Consider the following 21,018-nt stretch of genomic DNA (forward strand, 5'->3'; position numbering starts at 1 on the left):
TATCTTTAGCATATCTGCTTATTAGTTTATTGCTAAAGTTTATCTTCTTCCATTAAGTATTTAATTCTACTGCATTTAGCAAAAAATTTTGAAAAACCAATTCACCCCCCTATTGGGTTGTATAGCTGGGCAACAAGTGGTATCAGGGCCCTGGTACTCAAGCCATTCATTGACCTAACCGTCAAGAGTTAAAGAGCTATGGCAGCCACTGTTTGAATCTCTCTATCTGAGGAACAATCCATAAATAGACCTCCATTTTTCAATGGCTTAATATACTTATTGGAAAGCACGCATACACATTTTTATTCAAGTACTAAACTACGACATGTGAAGTGTCATAGTTAATGGACCTCACACACCCACAAAAATAATTGATGGTGCGTCTCTTCCTAAATCCGAAGGAGAATGGGATGAATCAGATAAGAAAATGGCACAGTTAAGTCCTAAGTTCATGAATGTTTTGAATTGCTCATTGGATGCTAATGAATTCAATCAGATTTCAACTTGTTTGTCTACTAACAAAATCTAGGATAGGCTAGAGATAACTCACGAAGGTACTAACCATGTTAAGGAATCTAAAGTTAATATGCTTGTACATAATTATAAATTGTTTAGAATGGAGTCTAGTGAGTCAATTTTCGATATGTTTACTCACTTCACTAGTATTATTAATAATCTTAAATGTCTTGGAAAATCATATACTAATAGTAATTTGATAAGAAAGATTCTCATGTCACTACCGAGAATGTGGGAGGCTAAAGTTATAGCTATCCAAGAAGCAAAAGACCTTAACACCCTTCCTCTAGAAGAACTGTTAGTCTTGTTGATGATTCACGAACTATCCATAAAGTAGAACCTAGAAGAAAATGAATCAAAGAAAAAAGGACCGTCGCTCCTAAGTCAACAGTTCAACAAGAAAAAGAGAGTGAAGGGTCTGATCATTCAGAAGGGAATGAAGAAATGACTTTAATAACAAAGAAATTTAGTAGATTCATGAGAAAAAGAAGGCAAGGAAGAAGGCCTTTAGCTAAGCGGAGCCGAGCAAATAAGAGGAGGAAGAACAACCACTTGTATGCAATGAATATAAGAAGCCTGGCCATTTTAAAGCCGACTATCCAATACTAAAGAAGGCCCTAAAAAACCCAAGAGAAAAGGCAGTGGACGCTACTTGGAGTGACAACGATGAATCTAGTTCAGAAGAGAAGACCTCAAAAGCAGCAAAATTGTGCTTCATGGTTTGTGAGGACAAGGTGCATTCTGAACCATTAAATGATTTTATTTTTGATGAACTAGTGATTGGAGGGGACTAGCGAGAGTGTGAGGCCAATAGGGAGATCAGTGGTGGTGGTGGCGAAATAGAGACGAGAAGGGTTAAAATGAGGAAAGATGCCAATGGCTCCAGCAATCACACGCATGTTGAGCATTTCGTGCCCGTTCCTCCTCTTTTGGAGGGGGATACACTCGTTTCCCTTCTTGCAATGTTGCCACCGCATTCGCAAATCAAGCTGGGTCTCTCGATGGTCCATGGGACTATGGCTCAGTCTTAGATAGTCAGAAGGGCTGGGTTCTCACAAATTCACTCAGTTTGGCTTGACAAACTCTCTCATGCCTCAACAGGAAAAATTAAAAAGTTACCAATCAACCCGAGAGTTCATTTTTCATCTGGCACATCTAACAATATATGTGATAAGATTAAAAATAATAAGAAAAAATATGTTGAGATCAAAACCATCCATCATGATTTTTATCATATACTTTGCATATGTTTGCATATCTTTGAAATTATATTTTCCCAGTGGATACTGGTTAGAAATTACTAGGCTTCCTTTTGTTGTCTTTGCCTGTGATTTCTACATTTCAGTTGAGCTTCAGATATCGGTAAGAAAAAAGATCAGGGTTAATGTTTCATATCCCTCCAACATGCTGACAACAATACAAGAAATAGCACAGTGCAGCTTGCAGCTCAACATAAATTAAAGCCCGATAAGTTTCTCTTCAGCCGCATCAATCTAGACAATCTAAACAATATATTAAAAACAATGCTATAACAGCCACTATTTGGCAAATCCCCCTCACAGATCTATTAGCATTCAGAGAGAGGATTTACTTCAATACCTGCTTCTTGTTTCAATACCTAGTAGTCTATTTAGATAATAAATAAACAGCAATGCAAAGGCAGCTGACAAGTTGGTTAGCCACCTCATTAATGTATTTGAATTTACAGAAGACTGAGGACAATTGTCTCGCCATGAGGATTTTGCCAAGAAGAAATTTGGTCCTAAGTTCATGTTATATGGACCTGCCACTGTGATGTTATGAGGATCCATGGCAATTTATATTTGCTGAAACTAGTGAGATATGATATGTAAAATGTGTGCTGATAATGCACAAAAAATAATATCTGGCAGTTTAATATTGAAAATTGAAATACAGGACATGCCAAAGGGAAAATGTCTATATCAAAAGGATATGTTAAGACAAAAAAAAGCGGTAACATCTTGTTTACCTAATATATGCATATGCCTTTGGAATAAATCTAAGTAACATCTTACTGTTGCTGGTCGTAGTTGAACCTTGTGTAAAGCTACATAAATCACAAAGATAGATCCCACTCCATATCGAACACTCCTTCTAAACTTTCTTCCACAGATTTTGTAGCACCAGAGTCTTCATGTTTTAAAAAATTATGAGAGGAGCAAAGCTGGTCACCAGTTACGCGAACAGTTTTGTTGAGATCAAAATGGTTGTTGCTTCCTATCTGATGCATGTATTCAGACCCCAAAACATCCTTAAAACCTTCAGCCTTCCATGAAAAGTTGCTCATGCCATCAGAATATTTTGCACCAACAGTTTCCATCTTTGACTTTTCTAGAAACAACTGTTTAAAACTCGTGTCCTTGTTTTCGCAAAACAGGAGTTCTTTTGAAACTTTTTGCTGCACTTCTTACAATAGGCTCTGGGCTGCTTGGAATACAAGAAAGACTTAAAGAAAGGTCTAGTGTTGTAGAACAATGAATGGGACTGGGTGTAGGTTGAATATGATTCTTAGATTTAGATAACTTTTCACTTGAAAGGCAAACATCTCCATCCATCAACTGCAAAGGTGAATGAAGCAAGGAACCACAATTTCCATCATCAAAATGTTGAGGTGTAGTGAGAATTATGGTGATATCAGCAGTTCCGTCACTGTCACTTGGTTTACATGTTTGTAAACTTGAGATACTGGTACCTTTAAATTTTTTGTTCACATCTCTAAGGGCCAAGTCACCAGACTTTGACAAGTTCTGCTGTAAACTCTTCAAAGGTTCGTAATTAGTTTCCCCTGGTGTCGTACACTTAGAATCTTCTGTAATTGGTTCCACCACTTTGTGTAAGTGTTTGGAATCCTCTGGCAGTGTATGTATATTCCCCGCTCTTAAACACTTGGAATCTCCTGTAAACGTGGACTGCACATCCAAAAACTGCTCTTTTGGGCTGATATTCTGATGACCCAAACCCACATTGGAAGTGTTAAAACTGCCTGCATTTAGTTTCCAATCATGTGATATAAAATCATCAGCATATCTCTTCAGAGGTTCTCCTTTTGGACATTCTACACTCTGTATATCACTGTTCAAATCAAGAGCAACAGCCCCAAGAGGTTGTTCAATAAACCCTGATTCTGAAAATGAATCCAATCTCTTCTTGACAGAAGATTTCAAATGACTCTTTATGAAGATACCCGTCCTGATAATAAAAAACAAAAAAAAAAAAAGTTGATAGATACTCGAGAGGGTAATGCAGCATGCTAAATTTTGACAAAAGTAAATTGACATCTCACAGAAAAACACGTCACTGCAACTCATTCAAGGTTAATTTCTAACTGATAATTACATATCTAAATGATTTCTAAATACTGAAAGAATTTCTAATCACCCATTTGTCTAAAAAACACTACCCAATCAGCTAAAATCATCTATGGGTATATAAGCTGCCATACCACAAATTAAATTAACTAGTCATGTTTTTGCTTAAAGAGTGGAAGCTGCTGATAGCTCATATTATCAAGTTCAAGGTGCATGAGGCAAGGAACCAAAATTTCCACTCTCAAAATGTCGAGGTTTAGTAAGAATTCTGTTGATATCAGCAGTACCATCACTGTCACTTGGCTTGCATTTTCGCAAACTTGAGATACTGGTATCTTTAAATTTTTGTTCATATCTCTAAGGGCCAAGTCACCAGTATTTGACAAGTTCTGCTGTAATCACTTAAAAAAAATTCATAATTTGTTGCCCATTGAAGCAGACATTTTTTTTCCAGCAATAAGATCAAAAAAATTGAGATGGAGAATTATAAGTCTATAAGTATTTTTGTTTTACTTAACTGTGTATCAAGTATGCTTGCGACACTCTGTCAAAATGCTTTTAAACCTTGAGACTCATTGATACAAAATATCCAAGTAGGGTGATCATTATTTTTGTAACAAAGATGATGTTTTGCCAAACTTCAACAATAAGCCGAGAACATCTCAGTAATATCAAAAGAAAGAAATATAATATATATGAAAGGCAAGAATTGCAAGCCTTTCTAGATACTAACAACCATAGCAGTACCTTCCTGGTAAATACTTGGCTATTTCTGCCCATTTGCTTCCATATATTTGGTGGGCACAAACTAGAACCTCCTCTTCCTCTCTTGTCCATGCATCCTTGTTTATTGCAGGGTTCAAGTAGTTGAGCCACCTAAAAAAGAAATAGTCAACCTCCAGCTTTGAGAACAAGATACAAGCATCTCATGACATGATATTATTTCTTGAAACTGATATATGACAGCAGAACTAGCTCCAGAATAAATAAACTTAAATTTCGATGAATTTTTGGTACATGATGATATCATGAAAGTCAAAAATCTGAGGAATTGCAATATTAATTGATTTACTTTTTAGCTTGCCTCTCTTGCTGAATTTTGCATGCTATGTTGCATATATAAAGAGCATGCCAAAATGAACTATAAGAAGCTTTCAAGAAAAAAGCTATAAACCAACAGAACTAGAAAATAGTATAAGGATTGTTGTTTCAATGGTGATACAACTACAAACGAATTCCTTATCAAAAATAAATACTGTTGCCCAGAGATGGTCACCCAAGAGGGGGGTGAATTGGGTGTTTTAAAACTTTTTGTCTAATTAAAACAAGACACACAAGTGTATGTGCTAAAGTAAGAATAAAGTTATAAGTACAGTCAATCGCAAACACAAAGATTTATAGTGGTTCGGAGCTTCCACTGCTCCTACATCCACTCCCTAAACACCTTTGGGAATTTCCACGATAATCAGCGATTACAGTCCGGTAGTTTTCCGAGTGCACTACCCAACTCGTTGTTTTACCCCGGGCTAACAACGAACCCTACAATTCCCCAATTTAACCTAGGCTTGGGACGCCTATCCCTTGTTCCAAGTCCCTTGACTGGAACAAGCACAATAATCAAATGTTTTACAAAGATTTAAAAGCTCTTATGAAAGCAAATATAACAATGAAAAGCAACAAAACCGGAAGAACCCTTTTTGCCGTTGGAAGCGTGGGCAATGGTGGTTCTTCCGATGTGGATCACATTGGCTTGAATGCGAGCTTTGAATGCCGAGTGGGAGTGAGTAGTTGAGCACGAAATCAGATGAAGAAAACTTGAATGCACTTGATTTCTTCTCTTGAAAGCACCAACTCCCTTGAACCTCTTTTTCTTTCTTCTCTCTTGAATGATCTTGTGTTTTTTTTTTGGTGAGAAGTTGTTTAAAGGCACTTAAAAGCTCCCTTTTATAGCCCTACAAGCAATAGATCCGTTAGACACAAAGATATTACCGTTTGAAATTCAAACAAACCTGCAAAAGTGTGTCAGTCGCGTCCCAGGCGCTCTGGAGACGTCTCCGCCTGACCGCGAGACGTCTCGGCTGTATAAAAATTCTTTTGACGATGTTTGGAGTCGACTCGGCGCTTTTTGGGGTCGACTCTGAAGAAGAACAGCTCGACTTCTTGTTTTTCTGTTTTTCTGAGAGAGTCGGCTCGGCACTTTACGGGGACGTCTCGGGATGCTTGTGCTTTATGCATGGGGACGACTCCGCGACGTCGGGGACGACTCCGTAGTTTTATCAACGAAAAACAAGTCCTCTGGAATCCCTGAGAGAGTCGACTCCGCGCTTTCTGGGGACGTCTCGGGATGTTTGCTTTTTATGCGTGGGGACGACTCCGCGTCCTTCGGAGACGACTCGCGTGCATCCCTTGAAATCGGCCTTTCTGCCGTCTCTGAGAGAGTCGATTCCACAGAGTCGGGAGTCGACTCCGACCCTGCGAGACGCCTCGCCAGGTGCCGGGGACGTCTCCAGACGTGCCAGTTCTTCCTCTACGTGCCAGAGACGTCTCTGGGACAAACCGGAGACGTCTCGGCTGTCCCTGATCTGTTTTCTTTATCTCAAAAAATCTTCAATAAATCCTTGAAAAATATGGGAACATGCCTTGACAATTCTTAACAATATTCTTAGTTAAACACCTGAAATCCTTAAATAAATTGTTAATATAAAGGGAATTATACTCTAGTGTTTTATATTCATCAAAATCCATTAGGGGGTCAACAATCTCCCCCTTTTTGATGATGACAAAACACTGAGTATATGCAAAATTTAAAATTTAAACATATACACAGTATTTGTTCAGATGTACAAGTATTGTGTTTTGGTTAGAGCTAGATACAGTATGCATAATTCAATATAGTCAACTTTCAGTTCTATCCTTATGCATAAGTAATGATCTTAGTAGCTCTTGAGCAATTTTGGCATATCAACTAGATTTGAATCAAGTTAAAATGTAAATTAATGAAATAAGACAATTGAAAGCTAAATACTTTTGACTTTCTCTTTCTTTTCCAGAAGGGCAATTGTCTTAAAGTCAATATTCTTCAATTTTATCTTTTCTAATTCAATTTTAAGTATGAGTGTAAATTTTGTATTTTGCATTCCATATATTGGTTCTACTCCCCCTTTTTGTCATCAACAATGAAGGGGACAAATTTTCCTTGGGTGCCTAAAGCACGATGCCTATTAGAATTCAGCATTCATATTATAATGAAACAATCAATGATTTCCAAGTTATTGCCATCCATGAATTCAGCATTCATTTTACTCCCCCTTTGGTTTGGAATTCATTTCAGACCTTTTGAATGCAGTGAATATAAGTTGTGCTCCCCCTGTTTCATATGCATTGACAAGTTGGCAAAATAGTAAAGTGGTTGCACATTGTCAAATTTGAACATTCTCATGGCACATCACAGAATTAGAAACATGCACCAAGATTCAAAAGGAAGTGTATGACATTCATATATCATTGCAATCATTTGAAGTCATTACAAGGATAAAAAGAAAACCATTACAAGAATAAAAGGCCATTACAAGTATTGATTGCTAATACAAAAGAAGAAGTTTCAAATAAGCCTAGGGTTTTACAAAAAGATGAACCCTAGATGTCCACAAAATGTCCCTCACCGGCGACCACGCTCAATAGCCCTAGCAGCAGCCTCTATAAATCCATTTATTGCATCCATTAGGCTTCTGAAGTGATCTCCCTGAGATTGATTGAGGGCTGTCACTAGTGCTTCAAACTCATGAGTTGCCCCATCAATCCTTCCTCTAAGTTGGGCAGCCACACTGCCCACATTGCCTTCAGGGCTCGTCAACTCTTGAAGACCATTCGATATGATCTTCAATTCAGCCTGTATCTCCATTGATCTTATAGTTTGGTTTGTTGCCACACGAACCAATTCTGACCCTATAGCTTCCATCTGAATTTTGATCTCCTTCAATTGTTCTAGGAGTGCTTCATGTGAGGTGCGGATGGGAGCTAACTCAGCAGAGATTATTGATCTCATCTCTTCCCTCATCTGCTGGCACATCACGGATGCTAGGGTGTGCATCTGCTCATCTGATAAGGACAATGATCCACTAGCTGGAGGAGGAGGCACTGAAGTGGATGGTCCAGCCGAGCTGGAAGGTACATCAGGAAAGGCCATAGGGCTATGTGGAGGAGAGAGGTGGTCAGGCTCCTGATGTTGGATCTCAGGCTCTGTTTGGGATTTTCTTTTAGAGACCTTAACCCAAGACCCATCTTTCTTGTGAAACTCCATCCTATGTAATGTGCTCTCATTGTAATAATCAGTGTTTCTTAAAGGTTTTTCTGGCTCATTTTCAGGGATTGGAACCTTAAAGTGTTTAAACAGTAGGGTGAAGACCATCCCATATGGTATGCTAAATCTAGAATACCTATGACATATGGAGATGTAGTTCATCATGAGCCTAGGGAGGTTTAGGGGAATCCCTAGCAAGATTTGGTGCATGATGGCTAAGTCTCGCTCCGAAACGAAATCGAAGCGACCGGTTTTTGGAAACAAGACCCGGTTAACTATGCACAAAAGCAATCTCATTTCGGCATTGAGGTCTTGGGACTTAACTATGTCAAGAGGACCGCAGTCCTCTCTACCTAAAATTAGGTTTAGGGCAATCTCCCTTTGGGGATGTGAGGTCGGAGCCTCACCGTACTTGGGTATTTGTAACACACTAGATAAAATGTCTTCATTGATCTCTACCAATGTGCCTCGGACATATCCGGTGTACCCCGAGTTCCCTAAGGCCATATTGCTAAAAATTTCTCTCATTAGGCCGGGATAGGTTGACATATTTAGGGAACATAGATGTTCCCAACCTTGGGCACGGAGTCTCTCTCCAATAGAGAACCCCTCACTAGCTAGAAACTGAAAATCTATGTATCTACCTGTGGTTACTGTGCGATTCGCACAGGAGGGGGTCACGGTTGGCGGAGCAACCGGAGGAGACGGCGCGGAGGGCTCTTCCTCCGTTCTTCGTCGTCATTTGCTACCCTAGGACGCCTCCCACCCGTTCGCCTAGCTTTCTTAGGTGCCATGGATTGGAAATCTAGGAAAATGGGGAGAGATTTTGGTTTGGTTTGTGGTGGAGAGAAGATGGAGGCTAGGGTTTCGGTTTTCATTGGGGACGAAGGAAGGCAGCTCGGGACGGCTCGAGCTGTTTCGACCTATTTTAAAAACTTTCATTTGGTCCCCGAGACGTCTCCGCGACTAATGCGAGACGTCTCGCCGGGGGGACGTCTCTGTGATTTGCCAGAGACGTCTCCGGCACTGAAAAATTTCAGAATGATTTCTATCTTTTCCCAATTTGTTTTATTCAACTACAATAATCAGTGTGATTTCTTTTGGTGAATATAGAGTGAGCTTGCTTGTGATCCTTCCCCTTAATAATACATCCTATAAAAGTTTGATAATGATTTTTGAATTATCAATATTGAAATGAGGAATGTTTGACCAAATTTCGAATGCCTATGAAATAGGCTCTGAAAATATCTCCATGAAGAGTCCAAGGGAGGGTAACCATCCTCCGAAAGTCAAACAATTCGTCATCTAACTTTGATAGATTCATGTTTTCACTTATTAGGCACTAGGTTTGCTATATGTGACCTTGAAGTGTATTATTAGTTTGAGTAGCATTCATATGTATCTCTAGAGCTTACAAAGCATTGCATTACAAGTTCAATCTATTTGTTAGGATCATACAAGCACAAAGCATTCCTTAAAAAATTGAACCTATCTTTACAAAGGGGCTTTGTAAAGATATCGGCCAATTGATTTTCAGTGCATACATACTCAATCAATACATCATTTTTCAGCACATGATCCCTTATAAAGTGATGCCTAATCTCTATGTGTTTTGATTTAGAGTGTTGGACAGGATTTTTTGTTAAATTAATTGCGCTTGTATTATCACATCTAATTGGTATGTTGTCCATTTTGATACCAAAATCTTCAAGTTGTTGCTTAATCCAAAGAACTTGGGCACAACAGCTTCCGGCTGCAATGTACTCAGCCTCAGCTGTGGACAATGCAACTGAATTCTGTTTCTTGCTAAACCAAGAAACCAAGTTAGCACCCAAGAATTGACAAGTACCACTTGTGCTTTTTCTGTCGAGTTTGCACCCGGCAAAATCAGCATCGGAATAAGCAATTAAATTTAAATCAGATTGTTTAGAATACCATAAGCCTGCATTAGATGTCCCTACTAGATATCTGAATATTCTTTTAACAGCTTGCAAGTGTGATTCCTTAGGACATGCTTGGTATCTAGCACACATGCAAACACTGAATAATATGTCTGGTCTACTAGCAGTAAGGTAAAGTAAAGACCCTATCATACCTCTGTACAATTTGCAGTCTACACTTTTACCTTTTTCATCTTTGTCAAGCTTGCAACTTGAGCCCATGGGTGTGCTGATTTCCTTTGCATCCTTCATCTTGAACTTCTCCAACATTTCCTTGATGTATTTGGACTGACTGATGAAGATGCCTTCCTCTGATTGTTTTATTTGTAGCCCAAGGAAGAAGTTGAGCTCACCCATCATGCTCATTTCAAATTCTCCCTGCATAAGCTTAGCAAACTCTTGACAAAGACTATCATTAGTAGCACCAAAAATTATATCATCCACATAAATTTGCACAAGCAATAAGTCATTCCCTTTTCTTTTAATGAAGAGTGTTTTGTCTACATTTCTCTTTTAAATTTATTTTCAATTAGAAAATTACTTAATCTTTCATACCATGCCCTAGGGGCTTGCTTAAGTCCATACAATGCTTTATGCAATTTAAAAACATAATCTGGATGTAAGTGGTTCTCAAAACCTGGAGGTTGTCCTACATAAACTTCCTTCATTATATAACCATTTAAAAAGGCACTTTTTACATCCATTTGATAGAATTTGAAATCCATGAAGCATGCATGTGCCAAAAGTAGTCTAATAGCCTCTAACCTAGCAACAGGAGCAAAAGTTTCATCAAAATCTATTCCTTCCTCCTGATTATATCCTTTGGCTACTAGCCTAGCTTTGTTTCTTATTACTATTCCATCTTCATCTAGTTTATTTCTATATACCCACTTGGTGCCTATAATTGAAACATTAGGGGGTCTTTTCATTAGAGTCCAAACTTGATTTCTTTCAAATTGGTTTAATTTCTCTTGCATAGCATTTATCCAATTTTCATCTTTTTCGGCTTCTTCTAGTGATTTAGGCTCTATCTGTGAAACGAATGCAAGATAATTACTAGTGTTTCTTAAAGAGGATCTTGTCCTTATCCCTTGTGAAGGATCACCAAGGATTAGATCCCTTGGATGACCATGTGCATACCTCCATTCCCTAGGAAGATCTTGATTTCTCGCTGGAGATTGATCTTCTTCATCTTGCTGAATTGTATCTTCTTTGATTTCATCCTCATGTTGTTTGTCTTGTATGGAGAATTCCTTCATTCTGTCTTCAAGTATACCTGCATCACCATCTTCTTCTTTTCTAGAAGAATCTCCATTAGCTTCATCAAAAACAACATGAATGGATTCTTCAACAACGAGAGTTCTCTTGTTGAAGACCCTGTATGCTCTACTAGATGAGGAATAACCTAAGAAGATTCCCTCATCTGATTTAGCACTAAATTTACTTAGATTGTCCTTTCATTGTTTAAAATAAAGCAGCGACAACCGAAAACATGAAAATAGCTTATATTGGGCTTCTTATTTTTCAACAACTCATAAGGTGTTTTCTTTAAGATAGATCTAACTAAAGCACGGTTTAAAATATGACAAGCAGTATTTATTGCTTCAGCCCAAAAGTACTTTGGTAGATCCGATTCGCACAACATGGTACGAGCTATATCTGCTAGTGTGCGATTCTTCCTTTCTAACACCCCATTTTGTTGGGGTGTCCTAGGAGCCGAGAAATTGTGATTGATACCGTTTTCTTCACAAAATTTTTCAAAATGCTGATTTTCAAACTCGGTACCATGATCACTCCTAATTGCTTTTAGTTTAAGATTAAGTTCATTCGAAATCCTATTATGAAACTTGATAAAAGCGGGAAAGGACTCATCTTTGTGGGCAAGAAATGAAACTCATGTAAAACGTGAAAAATCATCAACAATTACAAGACCAAACTTCTTACCCCCTAGACTAGCAGTTCTAGTGGGTCCAAATAAATCCATGTGAATTAGTTCTAGGGGTTTTGATGTTGAAACTATGTTCTTAGACTTGAAAGAACTTCTTGTTTGTTTTCCTAGTTGACATGCAGCACAAATTTTGTTCTTTTAAAGTCTATTTTTGGTAGTCCTTTGACTAGATCTTTTGTAATCACTTTAGAAATTAAATCCATGCTAGCATGCCCTAACCTACGATGCCATAACCAGCTAGTCTCATTGACCTTGGCATCCATGGCTACAAGACATTGGCCATCTTTCATGGTGAGATCATCAAGATCTACCATGTAAACATTTCCACGCCTATGTCCCATAAGTATGATCTCATTGTCAATTGGACTACTAATTATGCATAGGGAAGATTCAAATGACACTTTAAACCCCTTGTCACAAAATTGACTTATACTTAATAAATTATGTTTTAATCCATTAACTAACAATACATTGTCAATAAATGAGGAGGGTGATATGGAGATTTTACCAACGCCAATGATTTGACCTTTAGCATTGTCTCCAAATGTGACTACTCCTCCTTCTTTTGATTTGAAGGTGACGAAAAGACTCTCGTCACCGGTCATATGCCTTGAGCAACCGCTATCAAGATACCACATTCTCTTTTTGCTCCCGGCTGCAAGGCATACCTGCAAAATAATCATGTGAAGCTCTTAGGTACCCAAGTTTTCTTGGGTCCTTCTTGGTTAGTGTAGTTGGTTCCCTTAGGCACCCACATTTTAGTTGTGTTTTTACGCTTTACAAATGTATTCTTGTTAGTTTGAATTTGAATGCAAGAATAGTCTTTATGTCCACTTTTCCCACAATGAAAGCATGTAGGTTTTTCAGTTTTGATGTCTTTTGCTTTCACAAAAAAGTTCTTTAGATATTTTTGTTGTTTGCTAGTTTTGTATCCTAATCCGGCTTTATTAAAAACAGCTCTTTGATTGGATAGAATAAGATTTAATTTTTCAGAGCTATGTGTAAATTTCTGCACAATTGGTTTGTACTTGTGTACCTCATCTTTAAGGTCCAAATTTTCTTTAGCCAATTCTTCCTTATCATTTTTAAGGGATTCAACATTTTGTGCAAGTGAGGTATTACTATTGAGTAGGAATTTGACTTTTAGACTTAATTCCTTAATGAGTGTTTTTGCCGATTCATTTTCAATGCTAAGTTTTGAATTTTTATCCTTTAGGTCAATGATGTTATCATTTTCATAGCTCTCCTTCTCAATCAATAGGTTTTTAATGTCATCCTTTAGTTTTTGATTGGAGGCCTTTAATTCTTTATTTTTTGCTCCTAACATACTACAATCACTCATGAGCTCTTGGAAAGCTTCATATAATTCTTCTAAAGTAAAATCTGTAGTTGAGCTTTGACATACCTCATCGTCGTCGAATGCCATGAAACACAAGTTGGCGGTCTCTTCCTTCTCTTCCTCGGAGGAGGATGTGTCACTATCATTCCAAGTTGCTTTCAACGCCTTCTTCTTCTTCTTTCCATAGTGCTTCTTCTGTTGAGGGCATTCGAAGCGGATGTGTCCCGATCTCTTGCAATCATAACATATGATTGGGTCTCTTTCTCTTTCTTTTTCCTTTTCCAATCATTTCTCCCTCCAAACTTCTTTCTTGGGAAGGGTTTTTTTCTTCTCATGAATTTTTTGAACTTTCTTACTATTAATCCCAAGTCTTCATCTTCACTTTCCTCTTCACTCTCACTGCTTTCTTCTTCACAAACACTTGAAGTAGCCTTGAGGGCGATTGTCTTCTTCTTTGGCACATCTTCTTCATGTTGCTTCATTGTAAGCTCATGCGTCATCAATGAGCCCAATAGTTGTTCAAGTGCCAACGTGTTGAGGTCTTTAGCTTCTACGATCGCCGTGACCTTCGCTTCCCAAACTTTTGGCAAGGACCTGAGAATTTTCCTCACAAGTTCTGAGTTAGTGTAAGTTTTACCCAAATTCTTTAGACCATTTATTATATCAGTGAAGCGTGTGAACATGCATGAAATAGTTTCGTTGGGTTCCATCTTAAATAACTCATATTTGTGAACTAGAATGTTCACTTTAGACTCTTTGACTTGATTGGTACCCTCGTGGGTAACTTCAAGCCTATCCCATATTTCCTTGGCGGAACTACAGGTGGAGACTCTATTAAACTCATTTACATCTAGAGCACAAAACAATGAGTTCATGGCTCTAGCATTGAGTTGAACCATCCTACTATCATTCTCATCCCAATCCTCCTCAGGTTTGGGAACTTGAATGCCATTAACCATGTGAGATGGTTCGTGTGGTCCCTTGATTATAACCCTCCACAAGGCATAATCTTGTGCTTGAATAAAAATTCTCATTCTAGTCTTCCAATAGAAATAATTTGTCCCATTGAAAAGTGGAGGTCTATTGGTTGCCTGCCCCTCAGCAGGGACATTGTTGAAGGGTGTTGCCATCTTGATCTTTGGCAAAGACGGTTAAGTCTTCAAGAATACACAGAGCACCTGCTCTGATACCACTTGTTGCCCAGAGATGGTCACCCAAGAGGGGGGTGAATTGGGTGTTTTAAAACTTTTTGTCTAATTAAAACAAGACACACAAGTGTATGTACTAAAGTAAGAATAAAGTTATAAGTACAGTCAATCGCAAACACAAAGATTTATAGTGGTTCGGAGCTTCCACTGCTCCTACATCCACTCCCCAAACACCTTTGGGAATTTCCACGATAATCAGCGATTACAGTCCGGTAGTTTTCCGAGTGCACTACCCAACTCGTTGTTTTACCCCGGGCTAACAACGAACCCTACAATTCCCCAATTTAACCTAGGCTTGGGACGCCTATCCCTTGTTCCAAGTCCCTTGACTGGAACAAGCACAATAATCAAATGTTTTACAAAGATTTAAAAGCTCTTATGAAAGCAAATATAACAATGAAAAGCAACAAAACCGGAAGAACCCTTTTTGCCGTTGGAAGCGTGGCTAATGGTGGTTCTTCCGATGTGGATCACGTTGGCTTGAATGCGAGCTTTGAATGCCGAGTGGGAGTGAGTAGTTGAGCACGAAATCAGATGAAGAAAACTTGAATGCACTTGATTTCTTCTCTTGAAAGCACCAACTCCCTTGAACCTCTTTTTCTTTCTTCTCTCTTGAATGATCTTGTATTTTTTTTTGGTGAGAAGTTGTTTAAAGGCACTTAAAAGCTCCCTTTTATAGCCCTACAAGCAATAGATCCGTTAGACACAAAGATATTACCGTTTGAAATTCAAACAAACCTGCAAAAGTGTGTCAGTCGCATCCCAGGCGCTCCGAAGACGTCTCCGCCTGACCGCGAGACATCTCGGCTGTATAAAAATTCTTTTGACGATGTTTGGAGTCGACTCGGCGCTTTTTGGGGTCGACTCTGAAGAAGAACAGCTCGACTTCTTGTTTTTCTATTTTTCTGAGAGAGTCGGCTCGGCACTTTACGGGGACGTCTCGGGATGCTTGTGCTTTATGCATGGGGACGACTCCGCGACGTCGGGGACGACTCCGTAGTTTTATCAACGAAAAACAAGTCCTCTGGAATCCCTGAGAGAGTCGACTCCGCGCTTTCTGGGGACGTCTCGGGATGTTTGCTTTTTATGCGTGGGGACGACTCCGCGTCCTTCGGAGACGACTCGCGCGCATCCCTTGAAATCGGCCTTTCTCCCGTCTCTGAGAGAGTCGACTCCGCAGAGTCGGGAGTCGACTCCGACCCTGCGAGACGCCTCGCCAGGTGCCGGGGACGTCTCCAGACGTGCCAGTTCTTCCTCTACGTGCCAAAGACGTCTCTGGGACAAACCGGAGACGTCTCGGCTGTCCCTGATCTGTTTTCTTTATCTCAAAAAATCTTCAATAAATCCTTGAAAAATATGGAAACATGCCTTGACAATTCTTAACAATATTCTTAGATAAACACCTGAAATCCTTAAATAAATTGTTAATATAAAAGGAATTATACTCTAGTGTTTTGTATTCATCAAAATCCATTAGGGGGTCAACAAATACCAAAAGATAAGAGGCATGATTATTTCATTATTATGGTGATACAACCAGTGGAGGCTGGCAAGCCGTACGGATGACGCTCCTCCGTGCGGAAAATAGACCGGTCCTCTATTTCATTCGAAATAAGGGTACAGCTTCTTTTTAATTTTGCGATTTTTAAGTCAAGTCGATAAGCGATTTGCCGACTTCACTTAAAAATTGCGAATAAAAAAAAGAGGCCAAACTCTGACCTATTTCTTGGCCACAGAGCCTTTCACTGTCTCCTGCCCGAGACGCCGGCCTCCGACGGCCCTCCACCGTCCTCCACCACCCTCATTCTCTCTTCCCCCTGTCTCCTTCTCTCCCTCTCTCTTTTCTTTACTCGCCCTCTCCCCCGCCTCCTCTACTGTGTTGGTACAGGCCAGGCACAACACGACGTGGGCCCGTGCCACCAGACAACTAGTCCGGGGCTAGGTACTGGCACAGCAGACCATGTAACAGACATAACTCTTGAAACTTGATGGAAAATTTAATATGGAAATAGAGACCACATTATCATGCTTTTAGATTGTTGAGCAATAAAAAGATTCAAGAACATGAAATGAGCATGGTAGGGATGACAACGCTGATGCAAATATGTGAAAAAATCAGTAAACTAAATGAGATTATATAAGACATGAACTGAAGGAGGCCAAAGTAATGATCAAATGAGATTGTGCAAGCATGTGCAAGAAAGATTCTGGGGCAAGGATCAAAGTACCACTCTGTGCTGGCACTGTATCACTTGATACATACAATACCCGTCTTCTTCATTTTATGCCTGAACTAGCCATTAGCAAGTGCCCATCACATATCTTAATTTTCAAAACCTTGTTTTGAAGTATTCCTTTTGAAAAGGGCTTCTTATTGTGTTATTATATTAAGCTACATATCTAGAAGACCTGAGAGATAACATACCAGAGTTTTGAGGAAAGAGTTTGGGAAAGCTCATCGTGGCAAAATATATAGCCCATGATAGAATTAGCCAAGGGAAAAAAATCCTATAGCCTGTAGCAAATAGTTGGGCCATTTCCCAACAACATGTAAACATCCTATAAACTTGTAGATGTCTTCGCAATCTGTGTTTTCATCATGTCCATAAAATTTTGTTACATCCAAAATTCTGCTAGACCCACTGATTATTCAAATCATATGCTAGCAAGATCATTTTCTTCTTTTGTTATATCCAAGACAAGTTCCAACATGATAATTTAATAAAATTATTCAAACAATAGCAGCATTATAGAATTCGTTTCAAACACCCAACTTTTCAAAGCAACTCCTAAAAGTACTAAGGTATGATTGGAAACCAACATCTTTGAATCAATACACTTTTATGAGACAGCAACCAACCAAAACTTGTAATGCAAGTAAAATTTCATGAAACAAATAAAAAAAATGGGACACAATCTCATTCAGAGGAAATAAAAGCAGAAGAAAGGTTGTCATTTTAGGGGATCAAACTGATCACTACATGGCCAAAAGTCATTTTTCCCCTTTTGCCAAACTATGACAATAATGTTGAGTCTGTAAGAGATCTAAGTGCTGAATTGTATGTGCAGCAAAACTAGGAATAATAGAGCAAGGGATAAGTACACATAACATACAATATAAAGCTCTAGAGAACAATTTGAAATGGTACTAGAGTAAGAAAGATCGAAAGAAACTCCAGTAAGGAGAAGGTGTCAAATTGCATCAAAGGATGAGGAAGAGAAGTGAAAGACCTTTACAATACGAATAGAACAACATGAATGGTGTCATGAGAAAAAGGACCTGGAACAGCTTACAATGGTGGTAGATGTCGTGACTTTGCTAATGGTTAATATTATGGTGTAGTTTCAAATACCCACTTCTAGTGATGTTATCAAACTTTGTTGGAATGATTCGCGCACTCACATACACGTGTATAGAGAGAGAAGGTAAGGCAAGATGCAATGATTTCACAATAAAGTCTTGTTCAAGCGCATGAAGATGTTTCAAACATTAGACCTTCTAGTGTAGTTAACTAGCGAATGCATGATATAACAAATAGAAGTGATTGAGAGTTCTTGTACACTTTAGAACCATAGTTCTGATATGGAGAAGCATGTAAATTGCATGAATGAAATAAGAAATGTCACTACCATACAAACTATAACACGGTTTGCCGAACCATGCCAAACAACCAGTTCGGGGCATATTGAACCTGGACTAATTGGCTACCAACACAATTCAGCCTACTAATTCAAGATAGAGTGGTTTAGGATTTGTTCTCTTATGCTTGTCACTCTCGAGTGCATGCAGCCTCGTGCTCATCTCACCCTCGCCAATCGACGATCATCCCACATATGCCAACGGCTGATGCTCCCTCTCTCCCTCTCCGTCCCTCTCTCTCCCTCTCCGTCCCTCTCTCTCCCTCTCTCTCCCCCTCTCTCACTTTGTCCTCATCGCCATACCAGATAGTTGACAGCTCAAAGCTCCTCGGCCCTCTCTCTTCGCTCTCTCTCTCCCCCTCCCTCTCCTTCTTCCTCTTCTCGCTCCCCCTCCCTCCCTCCCTCCCTCTCTCTTCCTCCCTCTCCAACCAACCATTCCTCTCCCTATTTCCATCATCCATGACCTCCACCACTGCTAGATCTGCAGTCCCCAAATCTTCTTTGTCATCCACAGCTTGTTCCGCTGCTAGATCCGGGCTTCCTAAACTTTCTGTTGCCACAGCCTCCTCTATAGTCAGATTTGCACTACCTAGGCCACGATCTCAGCCATCAAGCATTATCCGAGTATGGAACGAGCCTCTCACTCTCTTCTCCTTCTCCCTCCCTCTCTTTAATTTTCCCCCTCTCCCCCTCCTTGTTTCAATACATCTCAAAAGGGCATGGTACAGACTTGTACCGCACTGAACCAATCACCAGCTGGTATGACCTATAGTATCGGATCGGCAAACCTTGCTATAGAATGTTGAACAATAGATAATAGAATGATAAATTCACATATTATTACATGTTCATATTTTATGAAGATATGCATGACAGAAACAAAGACAATGGACGACAAATATTGATAAAAATAGGGAATATTAATATAGAAAATAATAAAAATATTGATATTTTCTAGCATTCAAAATAAGAAACTTGAGACTGACAAATATTCCAAATATGTAATTTCAGCACATCCCATTTCAGTTTCTGCAAATTTCAAACCCAGCCAATTCAGCCTATCATCCTATTGCCTTTTTAGATGAACTGTGAGCTAGTAGCTCTTCTATTTTAAAGATGACTCTCGAAGAAACTAAGCTGTGATCTCTTACAACAGTCAAAGTCAATTGTACAAGAAAATCTATAACGTGAAGAATCTGCAGCTCCCAAGACATGCAAACTTGAACAACAAGCCTCATCCTTCATATACAGGTTTAGCTATGCAGATCTTAATTAACCAGCAATTTCTATGAATGATTAACTACTCTATAAACTTAACATGTAGGGTTTTCAAATAGTAAATGAAAAAACTCAGAGCAGACAATATCACTAGAATCACTTGTCCAAATCTGCATATAGTCTGATTGAAAAGGGGGTACATTGGAGTTTTGGTTCAGAAACTTTAGTAACTTTTCATATCTAATTTCTTGACAAAATTAATTTACTAAGTCCTGTTTGGTTTAATTTCTAAAATTGTATCGAAGATAGAACCTCAGCTTAGGAGAATTTAACATTATATATTTAAGATACATATATTAAACAATCTGTATCATGTCTTGAGAACTATTAGACTAGTTCTAACAGAAAACGGCTGAAAAACATGAGGATTATTAGTTCCAAAAAGAAGAGCTTCCAAAAATTTTATTTCTTTTAATATAAAAATTATACCAGAACATTGCCACATTACCTGTCTTGACATTGCTTGCCTATACGACCTGGCAAGGACTTTGCAATGACAGACCACTTACAACCATGCTTTTCAACTAGTTGAATAATAAGGTCATCTTCCTGCATATTTAATAGCAGATTCACTAAAGCAACTTATAAAATATGGTGCAGTGGCATTATACATAGAAGAAACGGAGGATGATGGACTCTACCTCCTTGGTCCAGGTTCCTTTTATTAGCTCAGGGTTGAGAACTCTCTTCCAGCGGCTGCGACACTGCAAATCTGTCCGACCTGGAAATAGTTCAGCTGGGAAAAAGCATAACCATTGTCAGATAAGATCTGCATACATAAATTTTAACTTTTTCAATAAAAACATATCTAAAGTTATAATTTCAATGTTCTCGACAAACGTGAATCATAACCCAGAAATTGGAAAGCCAAGAAGGTCACATTGAAATATCACATTTGACTTGAAGATGTAATTAAATTTGAATTCTATACTTTAAAATTTATTGAATTCATATGTTTATGAAGTAAAAAAAGGAAGTAAAAGTTTATCAAGCAACAAAAAAAGCCTAACCCACCCAAAAGCTCGTACTTCCAAGTGAAACTCTTAGAAAATCCCAATAAAAATTTTAAGAAATAAATAGTAATTATTGCAATGCTTGATTATGATCAAAGTGAAACATTCAAGAAACCCAGTTACAGTTTCACAAAGTAAGCAGGGATAATGGCATTACTGGTTTATGCTGCTCATCATCCTTGAGCATGATAGTGGAGGCAAGCAAATGAATCATTGGTCAAATAACTACTCTTGACTCTGCACTGCATTTATGTATCATGGGCTGCGTATTTGGAACAGGCAATGTCTATACTGGAGGGTACAATGCCTTCCATGATGCATCTGTGATGTAAAAGAGACAAATGAATATCTATTAATAGCATGAGAGGTGCAATATCTGTTTGGTAGTGAATGTTGGACAAATACTCACAGTTAAAGCTTAAGTGAAAAATCTTAAGTTGCCGTCAAATATGAAACAAGGAGTCAAGTGAACCAATAGGTATTAAAAAGCAAAAATGCCATTTAATTA

The 21,018-nt window shown here is 38.7% G+C and overlaps 1 protein-coding gene across 1 annotated transcript; it reads right to left on the minus strand.

The window, feature by feature from the left end:
* Positions 1-1,769: 1,769 nt before the first annotated feature.
* On the minus strand, positions 1,770-20,831 carry LOC120107098 (transcription factor MYB3R-5-like). The gene is made up of 5 exons (XM_039120256.1): positions 20,813-20,831; positions 20,139-20,233; positions 19,946-20,046; positions 4,593-4,721; positions 1,770-3,726 (listed from the first exon to the last, which is right to left on the minus strand). Exons 1-5 carry the CDS (start codon positions 20,829-20,831, stop codon positions 2,883-2,885), a joined length of 1,188 nt encoding a protein of 395 aa, XP_038976184.1. The 3' UTR covers positions 1,770-2,882.
* Between the last annotated feature and the right edge of the window lie 187 nt (positions 20,832-21,018).

Source organism: Phoenix dactylifera, unplaced genomic scaffold, assembly GCF_009389715.1.
Source record: "Phoenix dactylifera cultivar Barhee BC4 unplaced genomic scaffold, palm_55x_up_171113_PBpolish2nd_filt_p 000763F, whole genome shotgun sequence".
Classification (NCBI taxonomy): domain Eukaryota; kingdom Viridiplantae; phylum Streptophyta; class Magnoliopsida; order Arecales; family Arecaceae; genus Phoenix; species Phoenix dactylifera.

Coding starts and splice junctions, on each gene's coding strand:
- LOC120107098 (XM_039120256.1), bottom strand. Junction 20,047..20,138: donor AAGGAACCTGGACCAAGGAG/GTAGAGTCCATC, acceptor TTAAATATGCAG/GAAGATGACCTTATTATTCA. Junction 3,727..4,592: donor GCCAAGTATTTACCAGGAAG/GTACTGCTATGG, acceptor TTTTATTATCAG/GACGGGTATCTTCATAAAGA.